General features: G+C 46.1%; 1 protein-coding gene across 1 annotated transcript in view; it reads right to left on the reverse strand.

Moving 5' to 3' along the window:
* Positions 1-1,048: 1,048 nt before the first annotated feature.
* The window catches only part of LOC107110236 (uncharacterized protein K02A2.6-like), a 72,807-nt gene continuing 54,227 nt past the window's right edge, over positions 1,049-19,628 (reverse strand). Inside the window, exons 5-6 of the mRNA XM_015411022.1 lie at positions 13,558-16,284; positions 1,049-1,137 (exon numbers count right to left, since the gene is read on the reverse strand). Of these exons, the coding sequence (XP_015266508.1) occupies positions 1,049-1,137; positions 13,558-16,284 (2,816 nt within the window). The remainder of the gene's footprint in view (positions 1,138-13,557; positions 16,285-19,628) is intronic.

The raw sequence follows: 19,628 nt of genomic DNA on the forward strand, positions 1-19,628 counted from the left end.
CTATGCAGCACTTTGCACTGGAACTACTGGGAAGGGCCCATGTACAACAGAGAAGGCAGGTTGAAACAACAGGAAAAGGTGCCCAAACTTTATTCTCTCTTTTCATATAACTTCAATCATTGTTGATGTTTTTGTTCAGCAAGTTCCAGATGTTATGGGTTAGGTTTTCTATTTGCTTGCACCATTGTGTTGCAAGAGCCAAGAGAAGAGAGAACTCTAAGGAGGGGATGTGTTTTGATTCATAAGCTCGAGGGTCATATAACATGCATATGATCATGGGGAGATCTGTAGCCTTGCATGCCATTATTAGAAGAAAATGTACACACAAAAAAAGAAAAAAAGAAAAAGCTTTCCAAAACAACTCCAAGCAACAGGCAAAAGTAATGTGCTGTAAGGTGGGGGGCACTGTCAGCTTCCTCATGTGGCCTTCTGTGTAGTTTTGGGTAATGTAAACCACGATAGCCCTTTTCTGGTAGGTTTAGCATAACCATAAAAGTAGAGAAAACATTTGTTTTCTCCTCACACCAATGAAGTATCCCCACATCAGAAATCCACACTTAAGTTCTCTATGCTATTGGAACTACACAGAGCAAAACAGTTTGTAAATATTGCTCTTTCCAAAAGAAGTATCACTGCACTGAAATGTTTTAGCTGGCCTCCACATTAGCAGTGGGATATATGGATCAGACCTGAGTATATAAGACATTGGGACAGAGTCGGTGTTTTGTGTGTGTGTGTGTGTGTGTGTGTGTGTGTGTGTGTGTGTGTGTGCACGTGTGCGTGTACAGAAAACATAACTTTCGAGGGTTGTTAATTGAAAACATGAGGAACACGTGATTTCCATAGAACTGGAAATGAGACATAAAGAACTACATGTATTTTTAGTAAACCATTGAAGTACATTGAATGAATGTACAGTTTTATTTAGTTTTCACCTTTTTCTTTGACCCTTCAGTTTAGAAACTTGACTCCTGAGATGGAGGGTGAGGGGGGTGACCCATCACAATTGGATTTGAGTGTTGACATAAATTCATGTTCATAATAACTGCTATTCAACTGTATACACTAGAATAGCAATTTGCACAGAAAAGACTAAGATGAAGTAATACATTTTAACAACTACTCCCTGACTGAGACCTGAGAGTAAAGACTAAACATTATGAGGGGATCTTTAGACTCAGTTGGTTCCATATTGCCAAAAAAGCTTAACATTTGAGTGGAGGCAAGCAGTCCCTTTATATCCTTTTAAACATTATCCATGGATGGGATTCTTAAAAGGAAAAATGGCCATTTGGTACTTCTGGTTTAAATGCTTCTGGATTTGGTTAGTCTGTGCTCATATGTGGAGTTCCTATTTCTATATTCTGCTGGATTAGGGTGTTATGACACAGAAATAACTTCACAGAGGCAAGCCCTAATTATAGAATCAAGGGGAATGCTGGCACGTTCTCTAAGGAGGTGTTTATTAAAACATACTCTGTTATACTGTTTAAAATAATATTACTGTAGGGATTGGGGTTTTTTCTCTTAAAATGTAATTCTGTGATTTTGAAAGGCACTTTTCTCTGGGGGTTATCCTTTTTATCCAAGAATAACCAAAGGGGCTACAGTTATTTATTGCATTAGCCACATTTTGCTTTGTTTTGTTTTTAAATGACATTCCATTCCTGGTGCCTATCCAAAATCTATGACAAAGCAATAGTGACTATCCAGTAAGTGGAAATACTGCCAAGAAGCTTAATTTATTTCTGAGGAGGGAACCTTTCACCCTTTGTGTAATTATACTATTGATCTCTGGTGGCACTACGAAATTTCATTTTTAAAAAGTTTATGATGATTACTGTTATGTGGCAACTCATGATATTCAGGAACATATTGTTATCACATCTAGGGATTTTTGCACAGTCCTCTTGCCTACCTCTGATTCATGTCCTCAGTTGCAGGGAAATTGAGTTTGTCAGAATGCCTGCATTTAATTCTTGGTCAAACCATGTAACACACCATTCTCAGTAGGATGAATGGATAAGGAGAGTATATTTTATAGGAGCTCAGTTACGACTTCAACTTACAGTTGTCCATGTCTCCAGGAGTGCACTAAGGGTGTGCATTCCAGATTTCCCAAGCCAAATATGCATACACAAAAATTGCTGTTCCGGGAGACCCGACCATGCCGAGCCAATGGAGAAACAGCAATAGCCACCACAGAGGGGGTGCCGGTAGGTTGTCCCTAGCTAGGAACACAGGTGATTAGCACCAGAAACCCTGTAAGCCGCTCTGAGACCCTAGCCATGGGACAAGAGCGGGATATCAAGTCTAATGTAAATTAAATTAAATTAAATTAAATTAATTACCATGATTTTCCAGAATGGTTACACAAATCCAGGGTTCTTATTATGAAACACAGAGACAAAAAAATTGGTGTCATTGTTTGTGTTTGGGTGCTTACAATTAGAACCTGCAGGTGTCTTGTTTTTCTTTATTCTCTGGATTTCCCAGATCCAAGGAAGGCAGCCCCCGGCCGGTGCAAGCCAGGTGCAGGATCTGGCAGAGCTATGGTTGCCAGCCTCCAGGTGGGCCTGGGGATCTCCCACTTTTACAACTGATCTCCAGCTGACAGAGATCAGCTCGCCTGGAGAAAATGGCTACTTTAAAGGCCCCTCCCCAAACCCCTCTCTCTCCTGACTCCACCCCCAAAGTCTCCAGGTATTTTCCAATCCAAACCTGGCAACCCTAGGCAGAGGTTCCATTCTAAGTGGCTCCTTCTTCCTTCCCTGCTTTGTGGATGTGGACCCCCCTTTTTTGTCTGCAAGTAGAATGCATGGGGCACCTTGTTCAGAAGCCCATATAATTGACCCCCTCCCCGTCCAATCCACTAAAAACCTGGGTGTTCTTGAGTAGGACAAGCAGCACTAACTCCCTTGCAATTTTGGTGTCATTTAGTTGAAAAACAGCCATTCCAGCTTTCCTGAAATGTCCATAGGCAATAATAGAAGAACTGCCATTCTCGGTCTCTCCCTTAGTCCTGCTTTTGTGAAAGGAAACAAACAACAGACTACAACAAAGAAGACCGGCGAATGCAGAGTTTTCAGAAGAAAGGAAATTTTTAAAATTGTCAGTCATTGTAAAAGTAGGAAAATGAAATGAATGCAGACAAGGTTGGATTTTTTTGGGGGGGTGGGGTGTTTAAATGCTGGTAGCCAGTGCCATTTCCCCTGCAATAGGAATCAGTGGAGAGAAGTGAGCCTGCAGCAAGAGGTGCCTACTTTGGGGGGTCTGTAAAACTGAACCCCATTGTTTAAACTGCTTGAAACGTGGGGGATCTTTAGATTAGATAGAAAATTATATTCTAGGTAACTTTGGTGCCATTGTGTTTAAAAACAGCTGCCCCATACCCTAAAATTGGTTCCCCATTGGAAAAAATGATCCCGAAGCGCCAGAACTAAAAAAAACCACATGGATTTGAAACCCAAACCAGTAATGGCCTGCCTGTTTTTCATTTGCACAGAATTATTAATGTAGAAGAATTGTGAACAATATAATTCCTCACCTGTAGTCTGAAATGGTTTAGCCCATTCTGCCATCTTACCTTACTGACACCTCATTACCATCTCATTTTGCTACAAGCGTAGGCCGGGCTTAAGTCTGATATGCTATCTACTACAATACAGTCTAAATTGAGAGTCCTACACTGGAGTAGAACCATCTCCATAGCTAAGCTTTACCCATACACTGTTGCTTGCTATACTTCAGGGCAGTTTGGGGAAAGAACATTCAACTTTAGATTGGAGCCAGCACCAGTTCTCCTATTTACATTAAGCTCTAGTTATAGTCACTGGACAGAGATCCAAGTTGCTGTTCTTTTCTTTTTTTCATTCTCCACTCTGCAAATAGCCCACAGCTTGAAATCTAGCTGTCTCAGATCAACACTGGCTCTGGCTGTTGCCCATTTATGATATAACTTGATTTGTGTTAGTCCAGGTCGCAAGTCTATATTTAGTGTTCGGGCAGCCAAGCTGTGAGCTAACCTTTCTTTCGTCCTGATCCAATTTCCATGTTATTGACTGAATCTTAGCTGGGAACATGTCTGTTAGAATGCATTTTGGATGTGCCAGCAGACCCCTTCTTCTCTCATTAATATCCCAGCAGAAGCTATTCTATTCAGCATGACAAACAAATCAAATTCAACAGTCTGTTAATATATGGCTGTCTGGCCTTGCTCCTGCTTTCAGTGGGAACTTTCTGGTTCACACATCTTGGCCTTCCTCAGCTGAGGCCTAGCTCCCCGCTCCCCACCCCCAAATTTTATCATTCTGCTGGGAAACAGAAAGATACTCACTTAACCCAAATGGCTGGCTGGTGACTCATACGCTTGTTTGAAATCTATTGAGCATATGAATCTCTCTTATCTCCCCCTGTGTGTTTTCAATCTGTTCTAATGAAAACACTTAACTATTGCCTGTTTGCTGACCTCCCTCTGCCTCTGCATAGATTTCTGAGTAGGCCAGTTTCAGAAGACCCCATGTGCTGGTGTAAGTGCTAAATCAAAGGAAGAGTAAGCAGTCAGATTTACAACGGAGTATTTGGTCTTCCCTAAACAAACATTTTCTGTTCCAAACTGAGAATGTACTGAGACATCCTCCTCCTCTCGACTACCCACCCATTTATCAATGTGTGGCTGTGTTCCAGAGTCTTTCAACCCCTTTGAAAGTTGTAAGTGAAATAACAAATCTATTTGCTTTATGAGACTATGGGCAAATATGAAATTCTGTTTATGCCTTGATGTAGGGCTGCCAGGCATAGCTCAGCAACCAGTAGGAAACTAGAGATAGGGACATGGGGTGGTGCTGTCAGTAACAGTGCGACATCTCCACTGGGAAACACCTGGAAGTTACATCATACCTTTCAGGGAATTGCAGGAAACTCTATGGTAAAACTAAAGTTGTCCAGAGACAACTGATGCCACTTCCAGGTTTTTTGTCTGGAAGTGATGCTATGCTATTCTCCCATGGCATTTTTGAAGGCTATTTTTCTTCTGCCAGTCTCTGCATCAGCAATGGGAAACGGGAGTTTGGGCAGGGGATCCCCCTCCCTCAAAGGGTCTTGGCAGCCCTAGCTTGACATGTCTCTTCAACCAACTTGTAAGAAAGCTTTGAAACATGATTTCAGTTGTTCAGACATTTTTCCAATATGGTGTATTAGTAAGCTAATTGGGGTTGTCAACCTCAAGGTGGGGCCTGGAGATCTCCCAGAATCACAACTTATCTCCAGGTTCCAGAAATCAGTTCTCCTGGAGAAAATGGCTGCTCTGGAGGGTGGACTCTGGCATACTACTACTGAGGTTCCTCTGCAAACCCTGCCCTCCCCAAGTTCCACCTCCAAATCTCCAAGAATTTCCCAGCCCAGACTTGACAACCCTCAAATTAATCCATGCAATTGACAATTATCAGGACAGTTCCTAGGAAGTGAGATAGTCTGAATAGAAAACCGAAAATATGTCATTCATTTGCCACACAGCATGAATGCATGATAAAAGTTCAGTAATAGGTATTTAATGGCAGATGTCAGGAGCCCTCACATCTTGAACTGAAGTAGGGACATAAGAACATAAGAACATAAGAGATGCCAATGTTGGATCAGGCCAAAGGCCCATCCAGTCCAACACTCTGTATCACACAGTGGCCAGAAATACCAGTGCCATCAGGAGGTCCACCAGTGGGGCCAGAACATTAGAAGCCCTCCCACTGTTGACCCCCCCCCCAAGCATCAAGATGACAGAGCATCACTTGCCCCAGAGTCCCTATCTATACCTTGTGGCTAATAGCCACTGATGGACCTCTGCTCCATATGCTTATCTAATTCCCTTTTGAAGCCGTCCATGCTTGTAGCCGCCACCACTTCCTGTGGCAGTGAATTCCAAGTGTTAATCACTCTTTGGGTGAAGAAGTACTTCCTTTTATCTGTTCTAACCCGACCGCTCAGCAATTTCATGGAGTGCCCACGAGTTCTTGTATTGTGAGAAAGGGAGAAAAGTACCTCTTTCTCTACCTGCTCTTTCCCATGCATAATCTTATAAACCTCAATCATGTCACCCCTCAGTCGTCGTTTCTCCAAGCTAAAGAGCCCTAAGCGCCTTAACCTTTCCTCATAGGGAAAGTGTTCCAACCCTTTTATCATTCGAGTTGCCCTTTTCTGCACTTTTTCCAAAGCTATAATATCCTTTTTAAGGTGTGGTGACCAGAATTGCACACAGTATTCCAAATGAGGTTGCACCATTGATTTATATAGGGGCATTATGATATTGGCTGATCTGTTTTCAATACCCTTCCTAATAATCCCCAGCATAGCATTGGCCTTCTTTATTGCAGTCACACACTCTCTCGACATTTTCAGTGAGTTATCTACTACAACTCTGAGATCTCTCTCTTGATCAGTCTCTGCCAGTTCAGACCCCCATCAACGTGTATTTATATTTAGGATTTTTGGCTCCAATGTGCATCACCTTGCACTTGGCCACACTGAACCCCATTTGCCATGTTGACACCCACTCGCCCATCTTTGACAGATCCCTTTGGAGTGCCTCATCATCACATGTGCACACTGGGGACAGTGCAGTATAAAATAGTATCAGGCTTATTGAGACTCTTGAATCTGTGAGAAAAGGCCGTAGATGCCTGGAAATGAAAAACGAAAGTTGGTGACAGCCATTTTGATTGATTGATTTATAGTCTGCCTTTCTCACTGAGACTCAAGGCAGATTAGGTAAAGGTAAAGGTTCCCTTGCTCAAAAGCCAGTCGAATCCGACTCTAGGGTTGCGGTGCTCATCTCCGTTTCAAAGCCGAAGAGCCAGCGCTGTCCGAAGACATTTCCATGGTCATGTGGCCGGCATGACTAAACACCAAGGTGCACGGAACGCTGTTACCTTCCCACTGAAGTGGTACCTATTTATCTACTTGCAATTTTTTGCTTTCGAACTGCTAGGTTGGCAGGAGCTGGAACTAGAGACGGGAGCTCACTCCGTCATGCGGCACACTCGGGTCTCGAACTGCTGAGCTACCGACCTCCCACAGCCTGCAGTTCAGCATCTTAACCACTTGAGCCACCGCAGATTACACAGATGTTTATGCTCTATTTTGCTAACTGAGACTCTAGGTGGTTTACAAAATATAGGAAACAATCCAGACAAAGAGCGCAAGGCACCCAGTAACGACGCAATAGGACTAGGATTACAGAAACTAAGAAACAATGCCAACAGAAAACTGTGTAATGTATAACATACCATAAACAATGGAGAAAGTGAGGTGCAAAGGTAGAAAGTGCAGTAAAAGCAAGATGAAGCATACAATAAACATTGCATTCGACTACAGTCCTATTCCCTTATAAAAGCAGGCTGTTCCACAATGTGGTAGCCACAACTGATAATGCACCTTGTATTGGCATTTGCTGAGGACATTACCCATTTGCAGGGTGGTACCCTCCAAAGTCATTGCTCAGGGAAACTGTCATGGCAGAACATAGCAGGAGAGGTAGTGCTGCAGGTATGTGGGACCAAAGCCATTAAGGGCTTAGTAGGTGATAACCAATATTTACAGTGCTGTTTTCTGTGGTTTGCTCAATCAAGACTCATAGGAGCAATTCCAAACTGGTCAACTTGGAAGTAAGCCTCAGTTTATTTTAGAGTTGTCAGGCCCCTACCTGCTGCCAGTGGGGAGATTGAGTGTCTTTGTCAGGATCTTCTGTGGTGCCATAGAGTTTTTAGGTCAAATGCTAGGGCACCCTCCTGGCAATGTGCCTGGCATTATACATCACTTCTGGGTGATATCGCGCCGGGCACATCACTGCAATACCAGCACTTTGGGGGCAGGGTTCCCCCACTGGCCAGATCCGGACGGGGGGGGCCTAAAGTGGACAAAACCCCCCCCCCGGGGAAATGGCAAGTCTATTTTATTCTATGAGGCTTAGTCTCAGGAAAATATTCTTAAGAATTCAGTCTCACAAGTTGTTACCCTGTGACAGCATGTCCTGCCTCCTCCATTGCTGTTCTGGCTCTTTATTTCTTTATTTCAAAAGAGAGTTGTGGACGCCATCCAGAGGAAATAGCCAGGATTTAAATGATAAAAGAAGTGCTGGAGATCAGTCTTAGGAGTCATACCCTTGACCTGGAAGGCTTACAGGCTTCCACAAACACAGATATGAGGAAGGGCTAGGGCCAGTCAGGGCAATTTTGTGCCAAAGGCCCTCTCTTCTCATATATGCCACAGCCGAGCTAGGGTTGCCAGCTCTGGGTTGGGAAATACCTGGAGATTAGGGGGATGGAGCCTGAGGAGGGCAGAGTTTGGGGCATTTTGCCATAGAGTCCAGTTTCCAAAGCAGCCATTTTCTCCAGGTTAACTGATCTCTGTCACCTGGAAATCAGTTGTAATAGCATGAGATCTCCAGCCACCACCTGGAGGTTGGCAACCTTAAGCCGAGCCCCGTCATTTACACCAAATCTAGCTCAGAGTCCTGATGAATTATGACACAAATGAATCCCTGATACAAACTCTACTATTTTGTTTATCTATTTATTTATTTATTTGAATCACACCTTTGTGTACCAAGGGAGCTAACACATGTAACGCATCCTAATAGAATACAAAAATCAAACAGCTAATCAGTAATTAACAAAATGTTATCAGATGTCTAGCGACTTTGCACATAAGCAGCTACTGGACTGAGCTGAGTAGATGGGAAAGCAGTTGCTTATCAGCGTTGTTGATCGTGGGCCGAAATAGCGATGAGTCCAAAAGCACTTATCTTGCTAGATGTTCTTACTTCTATTTCACTTCAGTTCAACATCTGGTTCATCCATTCATTGGGTCCACAACTCTGCAAAGTGAGTTCCAACATGGTTATCCTACAGGTGATTGGGTAAATGGTCTCCCAAATTACCACTGCTTGAATTATAAGTCACTCAAAGAAAAAAAAAGTGCATGTGAATCACTGAATGGTATTAGGACTGCTTAATGAAACTTGTCTGTCCTGAGCAGATGTAGCTGCCCTGCGAGCAAAATATCATGAAAGGTAGCAACATTCCTTTCTAAACACACTCATGATTCTCCTGGGGATTATAAAAACCTTAAGAGGGATCAGATGGTCAGAAACATTTAATGTGATTTTGTCTAGAGCCCATAGAAACTGTAGTGCCTTTTGCTTAGCTCTTTCCCTTTGGTTCCATGAATACAGAAACTGTATGAGACAAGAGCAGTTGGGCAAAAAAGTAAAAAGTAGGGCTCAACCCATAACTTGACATTAGATATCCTTTCTTGCTCAACCTTAACTCTGCATGAATGAGCAGATTTAGAATGACATGTGCACCTTAAATTATTTATTTTATTTTATTTCCTTTCTTACCCCACCTTTCTCCCAATGGGAACACAATGAGGCTTACATCGCTCTCCTCTCTGCTGTTTTATCCTCACCAACAAGCCTGTGACGCAGGTCAGGCTGAGAGTGTGTGACTGGTCCAAGGTCACCCAGTGAAGTTCCATGGCGTAAATGGAACCTGAACCTGTGTCTCCCAGATTCTAATCTAGCAATTTAATCACTGCACAACATTGGCAGTCATTGGCAATCGGCATAAACTGGCTATGGAACTTAAGGGGAGAACAAGGCAAAATAAAGTAATGCTGGAAGGTAGATATCATCTGTTACCCTCCCCTTTAGCATTCAGTGGAGTTGTCACCAGGAAGCACCCCCAACTCCGATACTGCCCCTCCGTGCCCAATAGGGTAGAAATATGCTTGCAATAAAGACAGCCCTACACCCATTGTCATCACTGCTGTGACCTAGGTCAGAACCAAATGGGCATTGCTGGCAGTGCAGAGGCCACCTGGTTCAACCTGTTCCTGGCTGCCAGTGGCCCTTGAGGGCATCAATCCATCAGGAACTATTCTGGTAAGTTAAAGGGAAACTGAGTTGGAAGCCAGTTTGCTCTTTCTGTGGGAAGCCAGTTGCTGTTCCTCTCAGAACTGGCGACTGGCAAGCAGGGGGAAACAGAAAAGACAAAGGGTTGTCGTAAACTTTAAGCAATGTTCAAGGGAAGGTGGCTTCTTGAGCCAGCCTGGCTAAAAAAAATTGCCTTGAAACTTTTCTTGGGGCTAAGTAAATTCAGTCCAACCCCCTCCCCCTGCTCTCTCACAGTACTGGGTTACAGAAACCTCACGCTCAGAAACCGCAGACACCTATTGCAATTGTAAAGGGTAGTCATATAGCAAGACACGTCTGCCACAAGTTTTTGAAGACTAGTCAGTTTTTCCATGGCTAAGCTTTCCCAGATTTCCACAAACTATCTGTCCAGTCTTAAACTATCAGTTTTTCCTCCGTTTGGCAACAAAGAATGCAAAGAACTCATTCCCACTGACCACATTTAATAAAATGACCAGCGATGCCTCACAAAGTTAAAACAGACAATAACCCGATAGATTCATTTGATCTTGGGTTACAATGCGCTTTCACCACAAAATGACATGTTTTAATTTCTTTTTGATACATCTGATACACGTTTTGGCAAAATGAATATTGCATTTGGGTTGAAAAGCTTGTCACTGGGCTTGATGGGGTTATGTTGGCTTCAGATCCTCAGTGCCCAAGATGTGATGAGGTGATCGCATCAGCTTTATGTGTCATTGTGTCTTATAAATGATTGGTTTTATGGATTTATGAAATTTAAGTTTGTTACATTTCCTTTTTTTAAAAAAAAAATCTGATTTGTTGTTGAATTTAAATTGTGATATGTCAGGCTGCTGTTTATTTATATCTTTATTTTTAGCATTTTAAGGTTACTTTTCTCCCTGAAGGGATTCAAAGGGGCTTGCAAAACAATGTTAATTAAAAAAAAAAGCACACAAATGAACAAAACCCAGGAAATCTGGGCTGGCCAAGGTCTGGCAAGCTGATTTCCACAGGTTCCACACTGTGACCCCCAGATTAAGTTCCAAGAACCTTTCAGCTCATATCTCTATCATATCATATCAGCAGGAAGAGGACGGGAAAAGACAGCCTAAATCAGAGATTTCAAACTCAGTTGTTATGAGGGCCGGATCTTACATAAATGTCACTTTGTCAGGCTGGGCCACATGTGCCATAAAACAAATACCACGTACTGAAGATATAAATCTTATAAAGGACAGAAGATGGTAATCTCTGAGTTGGTGTATCTATGCAAGGCTCCATGGGCTGGGAGGGGGGATGCAGAAGAAAAAACCCATGAGTGGACTGGAGTGCCAGTGGTGCAACACTGGGCAGAAGCTCCCATGCTGCCTGACTGCTGAAGATGAGGTTGTTCCACCTTGCTGAGGCCATAATTGCAGTGGCTCCACCCACTCACCCCCCAGCAGCCTCCCTTGTACCAGTTGCTCATGGGTTGCATAAGAGCCCTAAAAGGGCTGGTTCCAGCCCCTAGGCCTTATGTTTGACACCCATGGCCTAGATGGACCTCATTGGCTGCTAACATGCCGCAGCAAGCCTCCAGGACCTTCCTCAGTTTTCCCCTCCTCAACTTTCAAATTGGATAGTTTTTTGGGGGATGGGATGGAGCTGTCACATGATCTATGCGATAAGTGTTCTGTTTCCCGGTTTTTCTCACCCCCAATATGCTCCTTCCCCAAACTTTGTGTGTGTGTGTGTGTGTTAAGTACCATCAAGTCACTTACAACTTATGGCAACCTTATGAATTCATGACCTCCAAAAAGTCCTATCCTTAACAGCCTTGCTCAGGTCTTCCAAAATGAGGACCATGGCTTCCTTAATTGAGTCAATCCATTTCATTCTGCTGCCATTAACTTTTCCTAGCAGTTTGTTTGTTTGTTTGTTTATTGTCTTTACTGTTTTTGCAACTGGAGTCATAAACAGCACCTTTCCCCAGCATTATTATCTTTTCTAGTGGCTCTTGTCTTTTCATAATGTGACCAAAGTACAATAGCCTCAGTTCAGTCATTTTAGCTTCTAGGGAGAGTTAAGGCTTTACTTGATCTAGAACTCACTTATTTGTCTTTTTGGCAGTCCACAGTATCCAACACCGTGGACCTCCAATACCACATTTCAAATGAAAACTGCTTTACCCCAATCTTTTTGAGAAGAATGCAGCCCAAGTACATCAGCATGCTATCTTGAAGCACTGGTGTGCATTTTCTTGTCCTGCCCACATCAATGCCATTTTCCAAAGCCAGGCCATCACAGCACCATCTTCCCAGTATTTCTTTCAAACCATGGGTTTTCAGAGGCTTATTCTACTCCCCCTCAATAATTGCTATAGAGATATTGAATGATGCATTGCCACTAATTCTTTTTAAATTTTATAGTGTCATTATAGTGCTATATTGATATAGCCCATGTGTGGAATAAAAATGGGGACAGTGAATTGCCAGGACAGCCATGATGACCATTTCCCTGTTACTCAAAGAGGCAGTCTCCACTTAAATTGGGGAAATTAGCTAAAGGCAACAGAGAGGTAGGAAACTGGGATCTCCACCTATATATACCAGGATTTGTTCCTATGAGAACTCCAAAAATAGCCAGGTAGTTATTTATGGGAAAGGTTTTATTGGAACAAAAAGAAAATAGGATAAAATAAGGATGCACACAGTAAACACATAAAAGAGCTAACTAGGAAAGGCAGGGAGGAAAGAGGAGAGATTTTTAAGTATGGGTGATATTTACTGATCCTGAAGAGGTCTGTGGAAGCAGCAAGTCAAAGAAGGAAATGGCCAGTTGTTAAGTCCGGCACTTAACAATGAGTCGGAGAGTGATTTCATAAAGACTCAAGTTTATTCAGCTCTTTCTTCACTTCTTCGACACGGTACAACATCTGATAGCCCGAACAGTTTGCCCATTGAAACTGCCCGGTATTTAAACATTCCCGGCTAACATAGCCACACCCACTATACACATAACAACCTATCAGGTTGAGCGCATAAGGACCAATCACAAACGTTCCCGCTTGCAGCTTGCTTGAAGGTGATTGGGTCGTGAGTCTTGGACTAGAATCCTCTGTCCAAGACGAAGCTTAACATTGCTTCCCTATGGGAGGTTTCCCATACATCCTAATGTACTCATGGCAGCTAAGAATACATTACAATTCCCTCCCCCCTAAGCAAAAATACCTCATGAACAGTCGTAATCACTTAGGTAGGTGGGTGCACGTCTCATTCTCTGAGACCTACGAGGTGAACTCGTCTCAGGGCATCTTTCCCTCAGTGGTACTCCGTTTGACTCTGGGACCTCAGAGTCAGGAACATCCCCGTCCGTTGCATGCGGTTCAAAATTAGGGGTCTGCCCTGTCTCTTGACCGCTACTGTAGCCCTCAGGCTCTACAGTACCTGCCTCTTCTAAAGGCCATGGGGGTTCCTCCGCAGACTCAGCCGGCTGCACGGTAGGACGGTCAGTTGCCCACCGCTGCCTCAGCTGGTCTATGTGCCTACGCCACTTGCGTCCATCTGCAAGCCGTACCACATACATTCTAGTACCGATAACATCGGTGACAGTGGCTGGAAGCCACGAGTGACCACTGGCATAGTTACGAGCATACACTTGCTCACCCTTTTCGTATGTCCGGACCTTCGGACTCTCGGTCTGTGGTTGTGGTTTCAGATCGTTCAGATCTGGATGCAACCTGTCTAATAGCGTTGCTAAACGGCGACCCATTAACATCTCGGCCGGGCTGCGGCCTGTCGCCGAACAAGGGGTAACATGTTGTCTCAGGAGAAACGAAGCTAGTTTCACCCCCCAATCACCACATACCAGCTTTGCAAGGGCTTCTTTAGTTGTTCTCACCATTCTCTCGGCCTGCCCGTTTGAGGCCGGGTGAAACGGCGCGGCCGTCATTTGCCTGATCCCGTTATCAGACAAGAACCTCCTGAACTCCTCGGAAGTAAATTGTGCGCCGTTGTCACTCACGAGTACGTCAGGCAACCCGTGAGTGGCAAACAACTGTCGCAGCACTGTGACGACAGCGCTAGAAGTGGTCGATCGCATGTGAGCCACTTCTAACCATTTGGTATAAGCGTCTACAATTACCAAAAACATTTGCCCTTGTACTGGCCCTGCGAAGTCGAGGTGCAATCTCGACCAGGGCTTTCCCGCCGACTCCCATCTCTGAGGAGTGGCGGTTGGTGGTTCAGGCCTAGCCTGCTGACAAGGCTCACACACCCGAACCCACTCTTCAATGTCGGCGTCTAGCCTGGGCCACCACACATACCCGCGAGCTAGCGCCTTCATATGGACCATGCCGGGATGGCCCTCGTGAAGTGATTTCAGCACTTTTTCCCTGAGTTTGTGAGGGACCACCACCCGGCTTCCCCACAAAAGACATCCCTTTGACACAGACAGCTCGTTTTGACGCATTTTGTAACACGCAAATTCTGGCTCCACGGAGCCCACAGGCCACCCCCTCCAAACCCAGTTCAAAACTCTGGAGATCACAATGTCTTTAGCGGACGCAGCCGCAATGTCCTTAGAGGTGATCGGAGCCTGGAACAGTTCATCAATCGCTAACACCTCGCTAGCTGGAGCTGGGTCTGAGTCCAGGCCGGGCAGAGGGCAGCGACTCAAAGCGTCCGCGTGACCAATCGCCTTACCCGGCCGATGTTCTAGGTCGTAATCGTAGGCGGACAGGAACAGAGCCCACCTCAGCATCCGCGCTGACATGATGTTGGGAAGTTGCCGGTCCGGGGCAAAGATTCCCAACAGGGGCTTGTGGTCGGTGACAAGGAGAAACTTCCGACCATACAAAAAGTCATGAAACTTTTTAACTGCTGCAACAAGCGCCAGTCCCTCCTTGTCGATCTGGGCGTACCCCTTCTCCGCGCTTGACAGTGAGCGGGAATAAAATGCTACGGGAGCTTCCTCGCCGTTTGGCATCAAGTGGCTGAGCACCGCCCCCACCCCATAAGGAGATGCATCCGCAGCCAACACCAACATTTTATTATCATCGTAGTGAGTCAACACTGCATTGGACACCAGTAATGCCTTGACTCCTTTGAACGCCCGTTCCTGCTCTGACCCCCACCGCCATTTTGCCTCTTTGTGCAGGAGGGCATGTAGTGGGGCCGCTACCGACGCCTTGTGGGGGAGGAAGGCGTGGTAAAAATTGAGGAGTCCAAGGAATGCTTGGAGCTCCTTTTTGTTCCCTGGACATGGGGCATCCTTAATTGCCCTCACCTTGTCCTCTGTGGGGTGGACACCATGTTCGTCGATCCTGAACCCCAAAAATTCCACACTGGGAACACCCACTATACATTTGGACTGTTTCACCTTAAGTCCCGCTTGAGAGAACCGTTTCAGTACCTCTCGAACTCTGCTCATGAGTTCCTCATCGGACCTCCCAGCCACCAACACATCGTCAAAATAAGGGACAGTCCCCTGAACTCCCCTCAGTAACCCTTCCATGAGGCCTTGGAACACTCCTGGAGCCACGTTTACCCCAAACTGGAGCCGGTTCACTCGAAAAGCCCCTCTGTGGGTGACGATTGTCTGCGCCTCAGCCGCCTCCCTGGTCACAGGCAGCTGTTGGTAGGCTTGGGCGAGGTCGAACTTTGCAAACACTTTCCCCCCTCCCAGTGACGCCAGGACGTGGCTGATTACCGGGACAGGGTAGGAATGCTGCTGCAAGGCACGGTTGATCGTGCACTTATAGTCAGCGCATATTCGGATGGAGCCATCCGATTTTACTGGCGTGACTATAGGCGTCTCCCATTTGCTAAATGGGACTGGCTCCAATACTCCTTGGGCTATGAGCTTGTCCAGCTCGGCTTCGATCCGTGGTTTAAGCGGGATTGGCACCTTCCTATACTTCAACCGTATAGGTGTCACAGATGGATCGAGCTCAAAAGACACAGGGGGCCCTTTGTACTTTCCCAGACCGCCCCCGAACACATCAGGAAATTCATTATATAGTACAGCCCATTTATTTTCCGATACTGCATTCACCCCAGTAAGTGCTATCCCGAGTGGTTCGAACCACTCCAACCCGAGTAAATTTACCCGGTTACCCTCGGCAATCAAACATGACAATTCAACACATTTCCCTTTGAATTCGACCATAAAGGTGTCCCTTCCCGCCAGAGGAATGCGCCTCCCCTGGAAATCGGCCACCTGCGTTTCAGCGGCTTTCAAACGCCGCTGGCTCCTGGTCGGGAACATGCGCTGCCAGGTGTGGGAGGACAGGACGGTCACGGACGATCCGGAGTCGACCTCCATGCTGCAGGGCACTCCGTTGAGGTTGACTGTGACGTGGATCTTTCCCGTCCCTCCGACTCGACGAACCGCAGGCTTGGTTGACAGGCTCGATGTCGTCTGACGGTCGTCCTCACGATGTGCTGCTCGTGAGCGTTGATTCCGGGGTGATGCTTCTGGCGTGGACCTCTTAGTCGCTCTGCAGGCTCGAGCGATGTGGCCCATTTTGCCACACTTACGGCAGGGGACGTCTTTCGTCCAACACTGCTCACGTGGGTGCTTCCCGCCACAGCCTGCGCAGGCTGGGCTGGTCGAAGTCTTCACTGGGGTCCGCTGGTCTGCCTTCTTTTTGACGATGCAGACGTCACTCAGCTTACCCTCGCTGTCACTGTCGGCCCCCTGGTGGTGAACGCGCAGCTCCGTCGCTGCCAAACGCTGACGCACCTCTCGGGTCGACTTGTCGGCTGCTTCCGCGGCGATGGCCTCGTCGTAGGCCGTTGCCCAGGTCAGCTCCTTTCTAGCGAACAGCCTCTGCTGCAGCCGGTCGTCCCTCATTCCGCACACTAGCCGGTCTCTGAGGGCCTCTTCCACATTCGCGAAGTTGCAGGGCCTTGCCGCCTTTCGTAGGGCAGCCACAAACTCCGCCACCGACTCGCTGGCCGCCTGACCCCTCTTATAGAAGGCATGCCGGCACGCAATCTCCGACGGCTTCGGGGAGAAATGTGCCTGCAGCTTCTCGGTCAGGTCCTTGTACGAGACGGTCGAGATGTCCGCTGGTGCCACCAGGGACCGGGCGATGTCGAACACGCTCTTTCCGCAAGAGCTCAGGAGCGTCGCCCGCTTCTTCTCCTCCGTCGTGATGTCGGAGGCTACGAGGTGGAACCCGAACCTTGACAGGTAGGAGTCCCAGTCCTCGGTCGCTGGTTCGAAGGCCTCAAACTTCGGGCTATTGGCCATCGTTGCAATCGCTGCCACCGGCTCTGGTGGTGCCCGTTGCTGACTGGCCATGGAGGTCGACTCTTCGTTGTCCGTCGTGGGTCTGGATGTAGCGGGGCTGCCTACCCGCACTAGAATCCCATCCTCGTCGCCAATTGTTAAGTCCGGCACTTAACAATGAGTCGGAGAGTGATTTCAGTAAAAGACTCAAGTTTATTCAGCTCTTTCTTCACTTCTTCGACACGGTACAACATCTGATAGCCCGAACAGTTTGCCCATTGAAACTGCCCGGTATTTAAACATTCCCGGCTAACATAGCCACACCCACTATACACATAACAACCTATCAGGTTGAGCGCATAAGGACCAATCACAAACGTTCCCGCTTGCAGCTTGCTTGAAGGTGATTGGGTCGTGAGTCTTGGACTAGAATCCTCTGTCCAAGACGAAGCTTAACATTGCTTCCCTATGGGAGGTTTCCCATACATCCTAATGTACTCATGGCAGCTAAGAATACATTACAGCAGTGTTTCAGGAAGTGAGAGAGAGGGAAGGCCCACATTCAAGTGGCGTGTCCGGGGGATCAAAAAAAAAACACATGGAGCTGGGTTAGCTGGGTGATATGTGTATAGGGCAAAATGTATCCTGAGGCAGGTTGACTCTCTGCCAGAGGACAATCACTTCTTGGTTCTACCAGAAGTAGACAAAGAGGTGGGATAGGTTTGATCGCTCTACAAGCACAGTGCAGGAAGGGTAATTTGGAAGGTGAATAGACTTAAGTGTTGATTAATCACCACTTAATGAAGGGTAATGGGTGATGGGGAGGTCAGGCTTGAGTGTTGATGGGATTATATTGAGTCAGTCAATAGGTACTCGATGACTCATTGCCCTAAAGTCCTGCATTTCTCCAGGGCAAGGAGAGGGTAGTAGCCAGCCAGCCTCTCTGACTTGTGCCTTGAAAAATGTTTTCTCATGCCTCTGCCTGATTGCCATCAATCTTGGTCCTCTTTGGCCCCAGCAGTGCTCTACACTTAAGGTACTGGGGTGATATTAAGAGAGATGTTTCTGGTTTATGAACCTATAAACTGCCTCTCAGTTGAGGAGGGGTCTGACTGCTAGCATCCCTGACAGCCAATTCAGAGTCACACCAGAGCACATGAAAATCATGAAAAAAGACAGCCAAGGAGCATAGAAAGCTCTCATGGGCAGAAGCGCCATCACCAATGCCTATTCCTCTGCATTTGCCATGTCAGTAAAAGCAATGTGGAGAATCCTTGTCATGTGGAGGCAGCCTTAGCTACCTTAGGAACTAGCATGGGTGGAAATGTGGTATGGAATTGGACTCCATAAATAAATGAATGTTTGCAGTCTTGTTTTTATTCCCAGATTGCAACAACGTGATTTCATTTTAACATATTCCTAATTTCTCACTCTGGATATAAATAAGCAATAAGTGTCTATTGCTGCATCCAGTTTCCAGTGTAAGAGAATTGCACTTTGTCAGCTCTAGAGAGTTGTTCCTGCTCAGGGACGATCCTAGCTGTCTACCCTCTGCTTTGATGGGCATAGTCCAAGTCTTCATCTCATGGCTTTTTGAGTGAATCCAAGCTACACTGGATACAAATATTTCCAAATTGGGTACCAACTAGCAGATTTTTTAAAAATTATCTGGCTCTGTTAGATCGCACTAACAAGGACTCTTAGAGTGATTCAGCAAGTGATTCAGCTTTATTGGAAGTAACGAACAAGCACTCAACTCAGTAAGAAACCAGAACAGAAAACAGTGGGAGCTTATGCTCCTTTTAAACATAACCGGGCTAATGTAGCCACGCCTATTTACAATTCACAACCAATGAGATTGCTTAGTTAAGGACCAATGGGAGTCTTTCCCTCCTAGGGAATGGTATCGTTCTGATTGGTCGCTGTTACGAAGCGACCAATAGGAAGTTCGCTCAGAGGAGCCCTGGTCTGGCTCGAAGCTTAACATAGGAGTCCTATGAGGTGATTCATGTAATCGTTTCAATACATAACAATTCCTCCCCCCTAAGTTAAGTCATCATCCATTTGTTTTATTATTTACATACATTCAAGTCATGCTGTTGTACATCAACTGTTCCAAAATACTTTATTACAATCATAGTCTTTTAGATAAGTCGGCATCTGCCGCGTACGCTGAGACCTGCGAAGCGGCGCAGGCTCTATGGGCACACAAGGTTGTGAGTCACTGTGGGGTTCACTACAGCCTGGTTCAGGCACAAACTCTACTGGGGTTTCAGCCCCGCACCCAGGGGTCTGCCCTGACTCGGGGACAGTACCGGGCAGTTCGGTACTCACCGCCTGCTCTGGGGGTCTCCACTCAACATCAGGGAATTCAGCCGTCGGAGAGTCAGCGCTGTCCTTAGCCCAACGTCTCCTTAGCTGATCTATGTGGCGCCGCCATACTCGACCGTCAGCCAACTGTACCACATACATGCGAGTACCC

This window comes from Gekko japonicus, unplaced genomic scaffold, assembly GCF_001447785.1.
Source record: "Gekko japonicus isolate JY-2015 unplaced genomic scaffold, Gekko_japonicus_V1.1 scaffold164, whole genome shotgun sequence".
NCBI classification, from domain to species: domain Eukaryota; kingdom Metazoa; phylum Chordata; class Lepidosauria; order Squamata; family Gekkonidae; genus Gekko; species Gekko japonicus.